General features: G+C 46.7%; 1 protein-coding gene across 2 annotated transcripts in view; it reads right to left on the reverse strand.

The window, feature by feature from the left end:
* cdk15 (cyclin-dependent kinase 15) overlaps positions 1 to 21,570 on the reverse strand; it is a 152,861-nt gene that overhangs the window by 30,147 nt on the left and 101,144 nt on the right. For both annotated transcript variants that reach the window (XM_072481644.1, XM_072481638.1), the window contains exons 9-11: positions 19,629 to 19,749; positions 16,537 to 16,630; positions 14,908 to 14,971 (exon numbers count right to left, since the gene is read on the reverse strand). In XM_072481644.1, coding sequence (XP_072337745.1) covers positions 14,908 to 14,971; positions 16,537 to 16,630; positions 19,629 to 19,749 — 279 coding nt within the window. The remainder of the gene's footprint in view (positions 1 to 14,907; positions 14,972 to 16,536; positions 16,631 to 19,628; positions 19,750 to 21,570) is intronic.

Consider the following 21,570-nt stretch of genomic DNA (forward strand, 5'->3'; position numbering starts at 1 on the left):
TCACTCCCAGACTGAACCCCAATATATCTCCCAGACAGAACCCCAATATATTACCCCCAGACTGAACCCCAGTATGTCACCCAAACTGTACCCCAATATACCACCCAGATTGAACCCCAATATATCTCCCAGACTAAACCCCAATATATCTCCCAGACTGAACCGCAATGTATCACCCAGACTGAACCCCAATATACCTCCCAGACTGAACCCCAATATATCTCCCAGACTGAACCGCAATGTACACTCCCAGACTGAACCCCAATATATCACCCAGTCTGAACCCCAAAATATCACCCCCAGACTGAACCCCAGTATATCACCTAGACTAAACCCCAATATATCACCCAAACTGAACCCCAATATATCACACAAATTGAACCCCAATATATCACCCAAACTGACCTCCAATATTTCACCCAGATTGAACCCCAATATATCTCCCAGACTGAACCCCAATATATCACACAGACTGAACCCCAATATATCTCCTAAACTGAACCCCAATATATCACCCAGACTGAACCCCAATATATCTCCCAGACTGAACCCAATATATCACCCAAACTGAACCCCAATATATCACTCCCAGGCTGAACCCCAATACATCACTCCCAGACTGAACCACAATATACCAACCAGACTGAACCCCAATATATCTCCCAGACTGAACCCCAATATATCACTCCTATATTGAACTCCAATATATCACCCAGACTGAACTCCAAGATACCACCCAGACTGAACCCCAATATATCACCCAGACTGAACCCCAATATATTACCCAGACTGAACCACAATATATCTCCCAGCTGAACCCCAATATATCTCCCAGGATGAACCCCAATATATCACCCAGACTGAACCCCAATATATCACCCAAACTGAACCCCAATATATCACTCCCAGACTGAACCCCAATATATCACGCAGACTGAACCCCAATATATCACCCCCAGACTGAACCCCAGTATATCACCCAGACTGAACACCAATATATCACCCAAACTGAACCCCAATATATCACTCCCAGACGGAACCCCAATATATTACCCGCAGATTGAACCCCAGCATGTCACCCAAACTGTACCCCAATATAGCACCCAAACTGAACCCCAATATATCGCCCAGATTGAACCCCAATATAACTCCAAGACTGAAGCCCAATATATCACACAGACTGAACCCCAATATATCACCCAGACTGAACCCCAATATATCACTCCCAGAATGAACCCCAATATATCTCCCAGACTGAACCCCAATATATTACCCCCAGACTGGAACCCCAATATATCACCCAAACTGAGCCCCAATATATCACCCAAACTGAACCCCAATATATCACTCCCAGTCTGAACCCCAATATATCTCCCAGACTGAAACCCAACATATTACCCCCAAACTGAACCCCAATTTCTCACCCAGATTGAACCCCAATATATCTCCCAGACTGAACCCCAATATATCACCCAGGCTGAACCCCAATATATCTTCCAGACTGAACCCCAATATATCACCCATTCTGAACCCCAATATCACTCCCAGACTGAACCCCAATATATCACCAGACTGAACCCCAGTATATCACCAGACTGAACCCCAATATTTCACCCAAACGGAACCCCAATATATCACCCAAACGGAACCCCAATATATCACTCCCAGACTGAACCCCAATTATATTGCCCAGACAGAACCCCAATATATCACCCAGATTGAACCCCAATATATCACCCAGATTGAACCCCAATATATTACCCAGACGGATACCCAATATATCTCCCAGACTGAACCCCAATATATCACCCAGACTGAACCCCAATATATCACCCAAACTGAACCCCAATATATCACTCCTAGACTGAACCCCAATATATCTCCCAGACCGAAACCCAACATAATACCCCCAGACTGAACCCCAGTATATCACCCAAACTGCAACCCAATATATCACCCAGATTGAACCCCAATATATTACAGACAGATCCCCAATATATCTCCCTGACTGAACCCCAATATATCACCCAGACTGAACCCCAATATATCACCCAAACTGAAGCCCAATATATCACCCAAACTGAACCCCAATATATCACTCCCAGACTGAACCCCAATATATCGCCCAGACTGAACCACAATATATTACCCCCAGACTGAACCCCAGTATATCACCCAAACTGAACCCCAATATATCACCCAGATTGAACCCCAATATATCACACAGATTGAACCCCAATATATCACACAGATTGAACCCCAATATATCTCCCATGCTGAACCCCAATATATCACCCAGACTGCACCCCAATATATCTCCCAAACGGAACCCCAATATATCACCCAGACTGAACCCCAATATATCACCCAAACTGAACCCCAATATATCACCCAGATTGAACCCCAATATCACTCCCAGACTGAACCCCAATATATCACCCAAACTGAACCCCAATATATCACCCAGATTGAACCCCAATATCACTCCCAGACTAAACCCCAATATATCACCCAGACTGAACCCCAATATATCACCCAGCCTGAACCCCAATATATCTCCCAAACGGAACCCCAATATATCACCCAGACTGAACCCCAATATATCTCCCAGGCGGAACCCCAATATATCACCCAGACTGAACCCCAATATATCACCCAAACTGAACCCCAATATATCATCCCAGACTGAACCCCAATATGTCTCCCAGACTGAACCCCAATATATTACCGCCAGACTGAACCCCAGTATATCACCCAAACGGAGCCCCAATATATCACCCAAACTGAACCCCAATATATCACCCTGAATGAACCCCAATATATCACCCAGACTGAACCCCAATATACCACCCAGACTGAACCCCAATATGTCACCCAGACTGAACCCCAATATATCACTCCTATACTGAACCCCAATATAACACTCCTATACAGAACCCCAATATATCACCAAGACTGAACCCCAATATATCTCCCAGACTGAACCCCAATATATCACACAGATTGAACCCCAATATATCTCCCAGGCTGAACCCCAATATATCACCCAGACTGAACCCCAATATATCTCCCAAACGGAACCCCAATATATCACCCAGACTGAACCCCAATATATCACCCAAACTGAACCCCAATATATCACCCAGATTGAACCCCAATATCACTCCCAGACTGAACCCCAATATATCACCCAAACTGAACCCCAATATATCACCCAGATTGAACCCCAATATCACTCCCAGACTGAACCCCAATATATCACCCAGACTGAACCCCAATATATCACCCAGACTGAACCCCAATATATCATCCAAACGGAACCCCAAAATATCACCCAAACGGAACCCCAATATATCACTCCCAGACTGAACCCCAATATGTCTCCCAGACGGAACCCCAATATATTACTGCCAGACTGAACCCCAGTATATCACCCAAACTGAGCCCCAATATATCACCCAAACTGAACCCCAATATATCACTCCCAGTCTGAACCCCAATATATCTCCCAGACTGAAACCCAACATATTACCCCCAAACTGAACCCCAATTTCTCACCCAGATTGAACCCCAATATATCTCCCAGACTGAACCCCAATATATCACCCAGGCAGAACCCCAGTATATCTCCCAAACTGAACCCCAATATATCACCCAGATTGAACCCCAATATATCGCCCAGACAGATCCCCAATATATCACCCAAACTGACCCCCAATATATCACCCAGATTGAACCCCAATATATCTCCCAGACTGAACCCCAATATATCACACAGACTGAACCCCAATATATCACCCCAGAATGAACCCCAGTATATCACCCAGACTAAACCCCAATATATCACTCCCAGACTGAACCCCAATATATCTCCCAGACTGAACCCCAATATATTACCCCCAGACTGAACCCCAGTATATCACCCAAACTGTACCCCAATATTGCAACCAAACTGAACCCCAATATATCGCCCAGATTGATGCCCAATATATCTCCCAGACTGAACCCCAATATTTCACCCAAACTGACCCCCAATATATCACTCACAGACTGAACCCCAATATATCTCCCAGACTGAACCCCAATATATTACCCCCACACTGAACCCCAGTATATCACCCAGACTGAACCCCAATATATCACCCAAACTGAACCCCAATATATCACTCCCAGACTGAACCCCAATATATCTCCCAGACTGAAACCCAATGTATTACCCCAGACTGAACCCCAGTATATCACACAAACTGAACCCCAATATATCACCCAGATTGAACCCCAATATATCACCCAGATTGAATCCCAATATATTACCCAGACGGATCTCCAATATATCACCCAAACAGAACCCCAATATATCACCCAGATTGAACGCCAATATATCTCCCAGTCAGAACCCCAATATATCACCCAGACTGAACCCCAATATATCTCACAGACTGAACCCCAATATATCCCTCAGACTGAACCCCAATATATCTCCCAGACTGAACCCCAATATATCACCCAAACTGAACCCAATATATCACTCCCAGACAGAACCCCAATATATCTCCCAGACTGAACCCCAATATATCACCCAAACTGAACCCAATATATCACTCCCAGACAGAACCCCAATATATCACCCAGTCTGAACCCCAATATATCACCCCCAGACTGAACCCCGGTATATCACCCAGATTGAACCCCACTATATCACCCAAACTGAACCCCAATGTATCACCCAGATTGAACCCCAATATATCTCCCAGACAGATCCCCAATATATCTCCCAAACTGAACCCCAATATATCACCCAGATTGAACCCCAATATATCACCCAGATTGACCCCAAATCCACTCCCAGACTGAACCCCAATATATCACCCAGACTGAACCCCAATATATCACTCCCAGACTGAACCCCAATATATCTCCCAGACAGAACCCCAATATATTACCCCCAGACTGAACCCCAGTATGTCACCCAAACTGTACCCCAATATAGCACCCAAACTGAACCCCAATATACCACCCAGATTGAACCCCAATATATCTCCCAGACTAAACCCCAATATATCTCCCAGACTGAACCGCAATGTATCACCCAGACTGAACCCCAATATACCTCCCAGACTGAACCCCAATATATCTCCCAGACTGAACCGCAATGTACACTCCCAGACTGAACCCCAATATATCACCCAGTCTGAACCCCAAAATATCACCCCAGACTGAACCCCAGTATATCACCTAGACTAAACTCCAATATATCACCCAAACTGAACCCCAATATATCACACAAATTGAACCCCAATATATCACCCAAACTGACCCCCAATATTTCACCCAGATTGAACCCCAATATATCTCCCAGACTGAACCCCAATATATCACACAGACTGAACCCCAATATATCTCCTAAACTGAACCCCAATATACTACCCAGACTGAACCCCAATATATCTCCCAGACTGAACCCCAATATATCACCCAAACTGAACCCCAATATATCACTCCCAGGCTGAACCCTAATACATCACTCCCAGACTGAACCACAATATACCAACCAGACTGAACCCCAATATATCTCCCAGACTGAACCCCAATATATCACTCCTATATTGAACTCCAATATATCACCCAGACTGAACTCCAAGATACCACCCAGACTGAACCCCAATATATCACCCAGACTGAACCCCAATATATCACCCAGACTGAACCACAATATATCTCCCAGCTGAACCCCAATATATCTCCCAGGATGAACCCCAATATATCACCCAGACTGAACCCCAATATATCACCCAAACTGAACCCCAATATATCACACCCAGACTGAACCCCAATATATCACGCAGACTGAACCCCAATATATCACCCCCAGACTGAACCCCAGTATATCACCCAGACTGAACACCAATATATCACCCAAACTGAACCCCAATATATCACTCCCAGACTGAACCCCAATATATTACCCGCAGATTGAACCCCAGCATGTCACCCAAACTGTACCCCAATATAGCACCCAAACTGAACCCTAATATATCGCCCAGATTGAACCCCAATATAACTCCAAGACTGAACCCCAATATATCACCCAGACTGAACCCCAATATATCACCCAGACTGAACCCCAATATATCACTCCCAGAATGAACCCCAATATATCTCCCAGACTGAACCCCAATATATTACCCCCAGACTGGAACCCCAGTATATCACCCAGACTGAACCCCAATATATCACCCAAACTGAGCCCCAATATATCACCCAAACTGAACCCCAATATATCTCCCAGACTGAAACCCAACATATTACCCCCAAACTGAACCCCAATTTCTCACCCAGATTGAACCCCAATATATCTCCCAGACTGAACCCCAATATATCACCCAGGCTGAACCCCAATATATCTCCCAGACTGAACCCCAATATATCACCCAGTCTGAACCCCAATATCACTCCCAGACTGAACCCCAATATATCACCCAGACTGAACCCCAGTATATCACCCAGACTGAACCCCAATATTTCACCCAAACGGAACCCCAATATATCACCCAAATAGAACCCCAATATATCACTCCCAGACTGAACCCCAATTATATTTCCCAGACAGAACCCCAATATATCACCCAGATTGAACCCCAATATATCACCCCAGACTGAACCCCAGTATATCACCCCGACTGAACCCCAATATATCACCCAAACTGAACCGCAATATATCACCCAAACTGAAACCCAATATATCACGCAGATTGAACCCCAATATATTACAGACGGATCCCCAATATATCTCCCTGACTGAACCCCAATATATCACCCAGACTGAACCCCAATATATCACCCAAACTGAAGCCCAATATATCACCCAAACTGAACCCCAATATATCACTCCCAGACTGAACCCCAATATATCTCACAGACTGAACCCCAATATATCCCTCAGACTGAACCCCAATATATCTCCCAGACTGAACCCCAATATATCACCCAAACTGAACCCAATATATCACTCCCAGACAGAACCCCAATATATCACCCAGTCTGAACCCCAATATATCACCCCCAGACTGAACCCCGGTATATCACCCAGATTGAACCCCAATATATCACCCAAACTGAACCCCAATGTATCACCCAGATTGAACCCCAATATATCTCCCAGACAGATCCCCAATATATCTCCCAAACTGAACCCCAATATATCACCCAGATTGAACCCCAATATATCACCCAGATTGACCCCAAATCCACTCCCAGACTGAACCCCAATATATCACCCAGACTGAACCCCAATATATCACCCCAGACTGAACCCCAGTATATCACCCCGACTGAACCCCAATATATCACCCAAACTGAACCGCAATATATCACTCCCAGACTGAACCCCAATATATCTCCCAGACAGAACCCCAATATATTACCCCCAGACTGAACCCCAGTATGTCACCCAAACTGTACCCCAATATAGCACCCAAACTGAACCCCAATATACCACCCAGATTGAACCCCAATATATCTCCCAGACTAAACCCCAATATATCTCCCAGACTGAACCGCAATGTATCACCCAGACTGAACCCCAATATACCTCCCAGACTGAACCCCAATATATCTCCCAGACTGAACCGCAATGTACACTCCCAGACTGAACCCCAATATATCACCCAGTCTGAACCCCAAAATATCACCCCCAGACTGAACCCCAGTATATCACCTAGACTAAACCCCAATATATCACCCAAACTGAACCCCAATATATCACACAAATTGAACCCCAATATATCACCCAAACTGACCCCCAATATTTCACCCAGATTGAACCCCAATATATCTCCCAGACTGAACCCCAATATATCACACAGACTGAACCCCAATATATCTCCTAAACTGAACCCCAATATATCACCCAGACTGAACCCCAATATATCTCCCAGACTGAACCCCAATATATCACCCAAACTGAACCCCAATATATCACTCCCAGGCTGAACCCCAATACATCACTCCCAGACTGAACCACAATATACCAACCAGACTGAACCCCAATATATCTCCCAGACTGAACCCCAATATATCACTCCTATATTGAACTCCAATATATCACCCAGACTGAACTCCAAGATACCACCCAGACTGAACCCCAATATATCACCCAGACTGAACCCCAATATATCACCCAGACTGAACCACAATATATCTCCCAGCTGAACCCCAATATATCTCCCAGGATGAACCCCAATATATCACCCAGACTGAACCCCAATATATCACCCAAACTGAACCCCAATATATCACTCCCAGACTGAACCCCAATATATCACGCAGACTGAACCCCAATATATCACCCCCAGACTGAACCCCAGTATATCACCCAGACTGAACACCAATATATCACCCAAACTGAACCCCAATATATCACTCCCAGACTGAACCCCAATATATTACCCGCAGATTGAACCCCAGCATGTCAGCCAAACTGTACCCCAATATAGCACCCAAACTGAACCCCAATATATCGCCCAGATTGAACCCCAATATAACTCCAAGACTGAAGCCCAATATATCACCCAGACTGAACCCCAATATATCACCCAGACTGAACCCCAATATATCACTCCCAGAATGAACCCCAATATATCTCCCAGACTGAACCCCAATATATTACCCCCAGACTGGAACCCCAATATATCACCCAAACTGAGCCCCAATATATCACCCAAACTGAACCCCAATATATCACTCCCAGTCTGGACCCCAATATATCTCCCAGACTGAAACCCAACATATTACCCCCAAACTGAACCCCAATTTCTCACCCAGATTGAACCCCAATATATCTCCCAGACTGAACCCCAATATATCACCCAGGCTGAACCCCAATATATCTTCCAGACTGAACCCCAATATATCACCCATTCTGAACCCCAATATCACTCCCAGACTGAACCCCAATATATCACCAGACTGAACCCCAGTATATCACCAGACTGAACCCCAATATTTCACCCAAACGGAACCCCAATATATCACCCAAACGGAACCCCAATATATCACTCCCAGACTGAACCCCAATTATATTGCCCAGACAGAACCCCAATATATCACCCAGATTGAACCCCAATATATCACCCAGATTGAACCCCAATATATTACCCAGACGGATACCCAATATATCTCCCAGACTGAACCCCAATATATCACCCAGACTGAACCCCAATATATCACCCAAACTGAACCCCAATATATCACTCCCAGACCGAACCCCAATATATCTCCCAGACCGAAACCCAACATAATACCCCCAGACTGAACCCCAGTATATCACCCAAACTGAAACCCAATATATCACCCAGATTGAACCCCAATATATTACAGACAGATCCCCAATATATCTCCCTGACTGAACCCCAATATATCACCCAGACTGAACCCCAATATATCACCCAAACTGAAGCCCAATATATCACCCAAACTGAACCCCAATATATCACTCCCAGACTGAACCCCAATATATCGCCCAGACTGAACCACAATATATTACCCCCAGACTGAACCCCAGTATATCACCCAAACTGAACCCCAATATATCACCCAGATTGAACCCCAATATATCACACAGATTGAACCCCAATATATCACACAGATTGAACCCCAATATATCTCCCATGCTGAACCCCAATATATCACCCAGACTGCACCCCAATATATCTCCCAAACGGAACCCCAATATATCACCCAGACTGAACCCCAATATATCACCCAAACTGAACCCCAATATATCACCCAGATTGAACCCCAATATCACTCCCAGACTGAACCCCAATATATCACCCAAACTGAACCCCAATATATCACCCAGATTGAACCCCAATATCACTCCCAGACTAAACCCCAATATATCACCCAGACTGAACCCCAATATATCACCCAGCCTGAACCCCAATATATCTCCCAAACGGAACCCCAATATATCACCCAGACTGAACCCCGATATATCTCCCAGGCGGAACCCCAATATATCACCCAGACTGAACCCCAATATATCACCCAAACTGAACCCCAATATATCACTCCCAGACTGAACCCCAATATGTCTCCCAGACTGAACCCCAATATATTACCGCCAGACTGAACCCCAGTATATCACCCAAACGGAGCCCCAATATATCACCCAAACTGAACCCCAATATATCACCCTGAATGAACCCCAATATATCACCCAGACTGAACCCCAATATATCACCCAGACTGAACCCCAATATGTCACCCAGACTGAACCCCAATATATCACTCCTATACTGAACCCCAATATAACACTCCTATACAGAACCCCAATATATCACCAAGACTGAACCCCAATATATCTCCCAGACTGAACCCCAATATATCACACAGATTGAACCCCAATATATCTCCCAGGCTGAACCCCAATATATCACCCAGACTGAACCCCAATATATCTCCCAAACGGAACCCCAATATATCACCCAGACTGAACCCCAATATATCACCCAAACTGAACCCCAATATATCACCCAGATTGAACCCCAATATCACTCCCAGACTGAACCCCAATATATCACCCAAACTGAACCCCAATATATCACCCAGATTGAACCCCAATATCACTCCCAGACTGAACCCCAATATATCACCCAGACTGAACCCCAATATATCATCCAAACGGAACCCCAAAATATCACCCAAACGGAACCCCAATATATCACTCCCAGACTGAACCCCAATATGTCTCCCAGACGGAACCCCAATATATTACTGCCAGACTGAACCCCAGTATATCACCCAAACTGAGCCCCAATATATCACTCTGAATGAACCCCAATATATCACCCAGACTGAACCCCAATATATCACCCAGACTGAACCCCAATATATCACTCCTATACTGAACCCCAATATAACACTCCTATACAGAACCCCAATATATCACCAAGACTGAACCCCAATATATCTCCCAGACTGAACCCCAATATATCACACAGATTGGACCCCAATATATCTCCCAGGCTGAACCCCAATATATCACCCAGACTGAACCCCAATATATCTCCCAAACGGAACCCCAATATATCACCCAGACTGAACCCCAATATATCACCCAAACTGAACCCCAATATATCACCCAGATTGAACCCCAATATCACTCCCAGACTGAACCCCAATATATCACCCAAACTGGACCCCAATATATCACCCAGATTGAACCCCAATATCACTCCCAGACTGAACCCCAATATATCACCCAGACTGAACCCCAATATATCATCCAAACGGAACCCCAAAATATCACCCAAACGGAACCCCAATATAGCACTCCCAAACTGAACCCCAATATATCTCCCAGACTGAACCCCAATATATTACCCCCAGACTGAACCCCAGTGTATCACCCAAACTGAACCCCAATATATCACTCCCAGACTGAACCCCAATATATCTCCCAGACTGAACCCGAATATATTACCCCCAGACTGAACCCCAGTATATCACCCAAACTGAACCCCAATATATCACCCAGATTGAATCCCAATATATCACCCAAATTGAACCCCAATGTATTACCCAGACGGATCCCCAATATATCTCCCAGACTGAACCCCAATATATCACCCATACTGAACCCCAATATAGCACCCAGACTGAACCCCAATATATCACTCCCAGACTGAACCCCAATATATCACCCAGTCTGAACCCCAATATATCACCCCCAGACTGAACCCCAGTATATCACCCAGACTGAACCCCAATATATCACCCAGATTGAACCCCAATATATCACCAGATTGGACCCCAATATATTACCCAGACGGATCCCCAATATATCACCCAAACTGAACCCCAATATATCACCCAGATTGACACCAATATATCACCCAGACTGAACCCCAATATATCACCCAGACTGAACCCCAATATATCACCCAGACTGAACCCCAATATGTCACCCAGACTGAACCCCAATATATCACTCCTATACTGAACCCCAATATAACACTCCTATACAGAACCCCAATATATCACCAAGACTGAACCCCAATATATCACCAAGACTGAACCCCAATATATCTCCCAGACTGAACCCCAATATATCACACAGATTGAACCCCAATATATCTCCCAGGCTGAACCCCAATATATCACCCAGACTGAACCCCAATATATCACCCAAACTGAACCCCAATATATCACCCAGATTGACCCCAATATCACTCCCAGACTGAACCCCAATATATCACCCAAACTGAACCCCAATATATCACCCAGATTGAACCCCAGTATCACTCCCAGACTGAACCCCAATATATCACCCAGACTGAACCCCAATATATCACCCAGACTGAACCCCAATATATCATCCAAACGGAACCCCAAAATATCACCCAAACGGAACCCCAATATATCACTCCCAGACTGAACCCCAATATGTCTCCCAGACGGAACCCCAATATATTACTGCCAGACTGAACCCCAGTATATCACCCAAACTGAGCCCCAATATATCACCCAAACTGAACCCCAATATATCACCCTGAATGAACCCCAATATATCACCCAGACTGAACCCCAATATATCACCCAGACTGAACCCCAATATATCACCAAGGCTGAACCCCAATATATCACTCCTATACTGAACCCCAATATAACACTCCTATACAGAACCCCAATATATCACCAAGACTGAACCCCAATATATCTCCCAGACTGAACCCCAATATATCACACAGATTGGACCCCAATATATCTCCCAGGCTGAACCCCAATATATCACCCAGACTGAACCCCAATATATCTCCCAAACGGAACCCCAATATATCACCCAGACTGAACCCCAATATATCACCCAAACTGAACCCCAATATATCACCCAGATTGAACCCCAATATCACTCCCAGACTGAACCCCAATATATCACCCAAACTGGACCCCAATATATCACCCAGATTGAACCCCAATATCACTCCCAGACTGAACCCCAATATATCACCCAGACTGAACCCCAATATATCATCCAAACGGAACCCCAAAATATCACCCAAACTGAACCCCAATATATCACCCAGATTGAACCCCAATATATCACCCAAATTGAACCCCAATGTATTACCCAGACGGATCCCCAATATATCTCCCAGACTGAACCCCAATATATCACCCAGACTGAACCCCAATATAGCACCCAGACTGAACCCCAATATATCACTCCCAGACTGAACCCCAATATATCACCCAGTCTGAACCCCAATATATCACCCCCAGACTGAACCCCAGTATATCACCCAGACTGAACCCCAATATATCACCCAGATTGAACCCCAATATATCACCAGATTGGACCCCAATATATTACCCAGACGGATCCCCAATATATCACCCAAACTGAACCCCAATATATCACCCAGATTGACACCAATATATCACCCAGACTGAACCCCAATACTCAAACTGAACCCCAATATATCACTCACAGACTGAACCGCAATATATCTCCCAGACTGAACCCCAATATATCACCCAGACTGAACCCCAATATATCTCCCAGACTGAACCCGAATATATCTCCCAGACTGAACCCCAATATATCTCCAAGGCTGAACCCCAATATATCACCCAGACTGAACCCCAATATATCACCCAAACTGAACCCCAATATATCACTCCCAGACTGAACCCCAATATGTCTCCCAGACTGAACCCCAATATATTACCCCCAGACTGAACCCCAGTATATCAACCAAACTGTACCCCAATATAGCACCCAAACTGAACCCCAATATATCGCCCAGTTTGAACCCCAATATATCTCCCAGACTGAACACCAATATATCACCCAGACTGAACCCCAATATATCACTCCCAGACTGAACACCAATATATCTCCCAGACTGAACCTCACTATATTACCCCCAGACTGAACCCCAGTATATCACCCAGACTGAACCCCAATATATCACCCAAACTGAACCCCAATATATCACTCCCAGACTGAACCCCAATATATCTCCCAGACTGAACCCCAATAAATTCCCCGCAGACTGAACCCCAGTATATAATCCAAACTGTACCCCAATATATCACCCAAACTGAACCCCAATATATCACCCAGTTTGATCCCCAATATATCTCCCAGACTGAACCCCAATATATTACCCAAACGGATCCCCAATATATCACCCAAACTGACCCCCAATATATCACCCACATTGAACCCCAATATATCTCCCAGACTGAACCCCATTATATCACCTAGACGGAACCCCAATATATCTCCCAGACTGAACCCCAATATATCACCCAAACTGAACCCCAATATATCACTCCCAGACTGAACCCCAATATATCACCCAGTCTGAACCCCAATATATCACCCCAGACTGAACCCCAGTATATCACCCAGAGTGAACCCCAATATATCACTCCCAGGCTGAACCCCAACATATCTCCCAGACTGAACCCCAATATATTACCCCCAGACTGAACCCCAGTATATCACCCAGTCTGAACCCCAATACCCAAATTGAACCCCAATATATCACTCACAGACTGAACCGCAATATATCTCCCAGACTGAACCCCAATATATCACCCAGACTGAACCCCAATATATCACCCAGACTGAGCCCCAATATATCTCCCAGATTGAACGCTAATATATCTCCCAGACTGAACCCCAATATATCACCCAGACTGAACCCCAATATGTCACCCAGACTGAACCCCAATATATCATCCAGACTGAACCCAATATATCACCCAGACTGAACTCCAATATATCACCCAGATTGAACCCCAATATATCACCCAGGCTGATCCTCAATATATAACACGCACTGTCCCCTCTCCCCATCTCCAGTTAGTGTTTGGTTTTGGGGTGTTTACCTGCCCTGTAGTTTGGCAGTGCAGAGACTCCGGGCCAATGTTCCTCCGTGGGAAAGCCCAGTACCTGAAAATAAATCACCTTGTCAGATTGGGAATGGTCACCTCACACCACAGCTGGTCCTGGCTCAGCCACATTACAGTCACGTGTGTCCTTTCAACAGTTACCTCTCAGACTCTCCACGGTCGATCTCGACCTCTTCTCATAAACACGTAGAAAATAGGAATAGGAAGCCATTCAGCCCTTCAAGCCTGCAAACCCATTCATTAGGATCATGGCTGATCATCCAGCTCAGCAACCTGCTCCAGCTTTCCCCCCCACATCCTTTGATCCCTTTACCCCGAAGAGCAAAATCTAACTCCTTGAAAACATGTTTAAAGAAGGGCCCATCTGGGACCTGAACCTGGGACCTCTGGCATACTCACTGATCGTTAACCCAAAGCAAGAATCATATCCATAGACCAACAAGCCACTTAATTTGCGCTCTGTGAATGGGGACTCAAGCGAGAGGGTTATATCGGAGTGAGCCATTAGGGTTCAGAGAGACTAGAATCCAGTTGTTCAGAGCTCCTTCTGGAAACAGGAGTGTGGGGCTAACCAGGGTCAAGTGACCTGGGATCCCAACCTGGTCTCTGAACCCCACATTATTGCTGTCCTGCCATGTTGCAAATCAAATGAATAGGGGGAAAAGGGGAGATATCACTCCCTTGCCCTGGGCTGGATGGAAACCAAGGTCTCTCTCTCCTCTACGCCACCCGCCCAGAAATCTGGCTTCACTGGGCTGAGGCCATCTAAAATGGCCACCCGCAAAGGATAATGGGAATTGTGGTCAGGCTGGAACACAGACAAGACACAGCTTGTGTGTATTGGCAAAAGCAACCCAGACCTATACAGAAACTTGTACCTGCGAGAGGTCAATCACAGGTCTCCCCTGGACAATGGGACTCAGATTGAAACATAACAGTACTAACAGACTCGGGGGCACCTATTCACTTTATTTGGGAGTGCATACGTGCCTTGGACAATAACAACCAGGACCCGCCCCTAATTGGCCAGAATCGATTAGGGCGATCAAAATCCTATCGATCCATTGGATCCCGAGTTGGGACCGCCCAAAAGAGCGCAAAAGATCGGAGGATAAGAGGAACTTCGCGACCAACGCTCTGTCTGTTTTGGGACCGGCCTCTGCCCCACCAACTGCAGCACATCGACCAGCCAAGTTCAAGGAGCCGCGATCGCTACCTGAAGGACGAGCCGCAGATTAGACGTACCTGACAACTTCCAGCCGCCACACATGGGGAACCAGATAAAGGCCTTATCTAACCTGCACAGAGCTGGTCACTTGAAAATAAAGTAAAGGTCATTTAAGCTGTTGGATATAGTCTGAGATGTAGTAGCATGTAAGTTATTAAGTATAGAACCAATCCTATGTTTAATAATAAACTATAATTGAACTAATGTACTGGTTGTGGGTCATTTGTCCAAAACACGGAATACTCGCATCTTGTGGTATTAATAAAGATAGAAATCAACAGGGCATTCAGTCACCGCTTCCCCCTCAGTCTGAGCTGGATTCAAACCTCGATTGCAGAGCCTCTCTCTGAACTATTGCAACATCCAAAGTCACTTACTGTCCAGATTCTCTGTAGCTGCTCCGTGATATCAGAGACACCAGGGAAAGCTGGGCAACCTTCCACCATCTCAATGAATATACAGCCTGCACCCCTGTGAAGGAAATACAGAGTTACTCCCCATAATCGTCACTGCAAGTCAGCGGCAATCACAGAACCATTAACTCCTTTGATTGATACACTCCAGGCTTCTCACTGATGCCAATGGGAATTCTGGTTAACAATTTCCATGTATTCCGATGTAGCTCATTGTGTATTTGTGTGTTTATATTCGTGTATTTGTGGCATGTGCATGTGTAAGTGACATGCACATGCATGTGTGTGTGTGCTTGCATTAATGTGTGCTTGTATTAGTGTGTGCATGTGTATTTGTGTGCATATATTTGTATGTGTATGTATTTGTGTGTGTACTATGTTAGCATTTCTGAGTATGTTAGTGTGTATATTTTGTGTGCTTTTGTGTGTGTATTTATTTGTCTGTGTATGTGATTCTGTGTATTTTTGTATGAGTATGTATATTTCTGTGCATGTTTCTATATGTATTTGTGTATGTGTGCATTTGTGTATGTATTTGTATGTGTGTATTTTTGTGTGTGTTAGTTTGTGTATTTGTGTTAGTTTTTGTGTTAGTGTGTGTATTTGTATGTATTCTTTGTGTGTGTGTGTATAGTTGTGTGTATGTACATGTATTTGTGTGTGGGGGGAAGATGTTTCATGTGGGGGGGATCAGTACGCAATGGGTTAAAACAGCTTTCTTTCTGCACAAAAGGGAGGCTGTGTTAAAAATGAGAGGCTGATAAAAGTAGGGAAATCACTCATCCAAATCTGAAGGCCCCGGCACATTGGTTGGTCACTTGTTTATGGTAATAAAGAGGACCAAATAAACGGTACCGGAATCACTGGGAGAAACTGATGAGCATGAAGGTGTGTGTTCTTGGCTCCAAGTGATCTAAAGTCTGCCTTGTGTGTCTATTAAAGTGTTGTAAATCAGTATTTGGTAGTCACGGAATGCAGGCATCAAAAGATAGAATTGATAGAAGTGTTTAGAGCAAATTAGGTTGGCATGGTAACGCTTGGTACCCGAGTACTGTAGTCAATTGTCAACTCAGTAATAAAGGATCATTTGATTGAGCAACTCATGCTGTATTGTATAACAAGGGCTCATTAAAGTCAAGGACCTGGGGCGAGATTCTCCGACCCCCCGCCGGGTCGGAGAATCGCCGGCGGCTGGCGTGAATCCCGCCCCTGCCGGTTGCCAAATTCTCTGGCATCGGCGATTCGGCGGGGGCGGGAATCGCGCCGCGCCATTTGGCAGGCCCCCCTCGGCGATTCTCCGGCCCGGATGGACCGAAGACCCGCTGCTAGAATGCCTGTCCCGCCGGAGTGGATTAAACCACCTCTCTTACCGGCGGGACAAGGCGGCGCGGGCGGGCACCGGGGTTCTGAGGGGGGCGCGGGGCAATCTGGCCCCGGGGGGTGCCCCCACGGTGGCCTGGCCCGCGAGCGGGGCCCACCGATCCGCGGGCGGGCCTGTGCCGCGGGGGCACTCTTTTCCTTCCGCCTTCGCCACGGTCTCCACCATGGCGGAGGCGGAAGAGACCCCCTCCACTGCGCGTGCGCGGGGATTTCCACGCCAGCTGGCGGGGCACCAAAGGCCTTTCCCGACAGCTGGCGGGGCGGAAATCAGTCCGGCGCGGGCCTAGCCCCTCAAGGTTAGGGCTCGGCCGCTCAAGATGCGGAGGATTCCGCACCTTTGGGGCGGCGCGATGCGAGACTGATTTGCGCCGTTTTTGGCGCCGGTCGGTGGACATCGGTGACAAGATAGACGCTTCTAGCACGAAGATGAGCTGAGGTTGCAGAGGTAAAATACTTGTATTTATATGGCCACCTGACATCTCAAATTATTTACAGCCAGTGAAATACTTCTCAATTGTAGATATGGTTGTATTAATTTTCTAATTGCAGATTTTTGATCGACACGGGAGGGAAAGGTTATGGGGGACACAGACAAGAAAATGGAGTTGAGACCACAATCAGGTCAGGCAATGATCTTACAAAGTGATGAAGCAGGTCTAAGGAGTTGGGCCCATTCCTGTTCCTATTTTGTATTTCAAAAAGTAGGAAACACAGCAGCCAATTTGTACACAGCAGAATCCCACAAACAGTAATGTGATAATAACCAGGGATAAATATTGGCTGCGACACCGGGGAGAACTCCCCTGCTCATCTGCGAACTGGTGCCCTGGGGTCTTTCACTTGCACCCGAGTGGGCAGCCAGGGCCTCTGCTTGACATCTCGCCCAAAAGACAGCACAGCTGACAGTGCAGTATTCCCTTGATTGCTGCACCAGAGTGTCAGCCTGGATTCTACATGCTCAAGTCCTGGGGTCAGACTTCAACCCGCCAAATTTCTGCCTCAGAGGCGAGCGTGACACCCGGCGAGAACAGCTTTCTGGGTTGTTGGTCCCCGTGCCTCCTATCCTCAGCAACACAAATGAGGATACTTTGGCCCTTGGAGAGGCTGCAATGCAGCTTCACCAGACTAACAGCTGGGTTAAAAGGGTTAAATTGTGAGTCCAATTCGCATGGGGCTAGGCTTATATTTCTTTTAGTGTAAAAGATTGAGATATTTGAGATATTAATTGCGTTGGTACAGTAAATAGAGAGAAATTGTTCCCTCTGGTGGGAGTTACAGTCAGGCTGTTCAGGGGCGATGTCAGAAAGAACTTTTTTCACAAAGGGGAGTGCAAATCTAGAACACCCCCACCTCCAAAAAAAACTATTAGGATTGGGAGTCAATTGGCATTTGACGCTGAGATTGATCGATTTTTGTCAAGGGTACAACGGGCGATGGAACTGAGACAAATAAATTCAGTGAAAATACAGATCAGCTAAAATCTAATGGAATAGAATGACGGAGCAGGTTCCAGGGGCTGTCTGGTCTTTTCCTGATCCTATCATTACGGATGGGCTGCTAATCTGGATTCCACCTCCAATAGCTACTACTAGCGCCCAGCTTGAGGGGCGGTACTCCTGATTTCAGCCCCGGAGTCGCCACAGGTTTTGATCGGAAAGGATGTGAAGTGTCCTCACCAGATGTCCAGGGCCATGGAGTAATCAGTGGCTCCGAGCAGGATGTCAGGTGGACGATACCACAAGGTCACCACCTGTGAAGAGTAGGTCTGACTGGGGACAGACTTTGCTCTCGCCAATCCTGTGGTCAAAGCAAACAAAGAACAGGCAGAGGGTGAGAAACCAACGCTGAGACCTTCAAGAAGGAAGTGATGGAGGAGATGTCTGTAACTGCTGGCTTCAGAGATGCTTAGAGATAAACACAGCGCACATGAAGAAAGAGGATTCTAAAATGACACAGAATGTGTCAGAGTAAACAGATATATATGTATTTGTACAGGACATTGCAAAGATCTCATGACTAACTCCCCCAGAAAATCCCATCACTCTGGCACATTAACCCTGCACACACTCACACACACACACAGACACAGATCCACCCGCACGGACACATTAACAGACCCACCGCGTGGGCATACATACACAGACCCATACATACGGCCACACAAACACAGATTCACATGCATGGACACATTAACAGATCCACACACACAGGCACACATACACAGATCCACACGCACTGACACACAAACACAGATCCACAAGCATAGACACACAAACACAGATTCACATGCACGGACACACAAAACTCAGATCCACACGCATGGACACATACACAGACCTACATGCACGGACATACATGCACAGATCAACTTGCATGGACACATTCAGAGACCCACACACACGGACACACTTACATGGATCCACATGCATGGATACACATACAGATCCACACACATGGACAGATACACAGACACACATACACAGACCAATATGCATAGACAGACACACACCCACAGACTCACACACATGGACACACGAAAGATGAACACATATACACACGGACTCACAAACACACACATGGTCACGCATACACACGAGGTCACACACACACACACACAGACAAACACACATGGAAACAGATGCACACATATGGTCATGGAAACACACATACAGATAGACACTCACAAACACAGACAACACATATGGACACACACACACACACACACACGGGCCCACAAACACTGGCGCACACACAAACACATGGATGCGTGGACATACAAAGACATACACACACAGTAAAGGAAACATTTATACACATGGAAAAACATTCAGACACAGATGCATGAACACACACCACATGGCACATGCACTCAGACACAATTGTAAACACACATATGGTCATGGAAACACATACACCGATGCACACTCACAGGTACAGACAAACACATCTTGGGCGAGATTCTCCGACCCCCCGCCGGGTCGGAGAATCGCCGGGGGCTGGCGTGAATCCCGCCCCCGCCGGTTGCCGAAGTCTCCGGCACCGGAGATTCGGCGGGGGCGGGAATCGCGCCGCGCCGGTTGGCGGGCCCCCCCGCGCGATTCTCCGGCCTGGATGGGCCGAAGTCCCGCCGCTAAAATGCCTGTCCCGCCGGCGTAGATTAAACCACCTACCTTACCGGCGGGACAAGGCGGCGCGGGCGGGCTCCGGGGTCCTGGGGGGGGTGTGGGGCGATCTGGCCCCGGGGGGTGCCCCCACAGTGGCCTGGCCCGCGATCGGCGCCCACCGATCCGCAGGCGGGCCAGTGCCGTGGGGGCACTCTTTCACTTCCGCCTCCACCACGGTCTCCACCATGGCGGAGGCGGAAGAGACTCCCTCCACTGCGCATGCGCGGGAATGCCATCAGCGGCCGCTGACGCTCCCGCGCATGCGCCGCCCGGAGATGTCATTTCCGCGCCAGCTGGCGGGGCACCAAAGGCCTTTTCCGCCAGCTGGCGGGGCGGAAATTCTTCCGGCGCGGGCCTAGCCCCTTAAGGTTGGGGCTCGGCCCTCAAAGATGCGGACCTTTGGGGCGGCGCGATGCCCGTCTGATTTGCACCGTTTTGGGCGCCAGTCGGCGGA

The sequence above is a fragment of the Scyliorhinus torazame genome, chromosome 2, assembly GCF_047496885.1.
Source record: "Scyliorhinus torazame isolate Kashiwa2021f chromosome 2, sScyTor2.1, whole genome shotgun sequence".
In the NCBI taxonomy this organism is placed as follows: domain Eukaryota; kingdom Metazoa; phylum Chordata; class Chondrichthyes; order Carcharhiniformes; family Scyliorhinidae; genus Scyliorhinus; species Scyliorhinus torazame.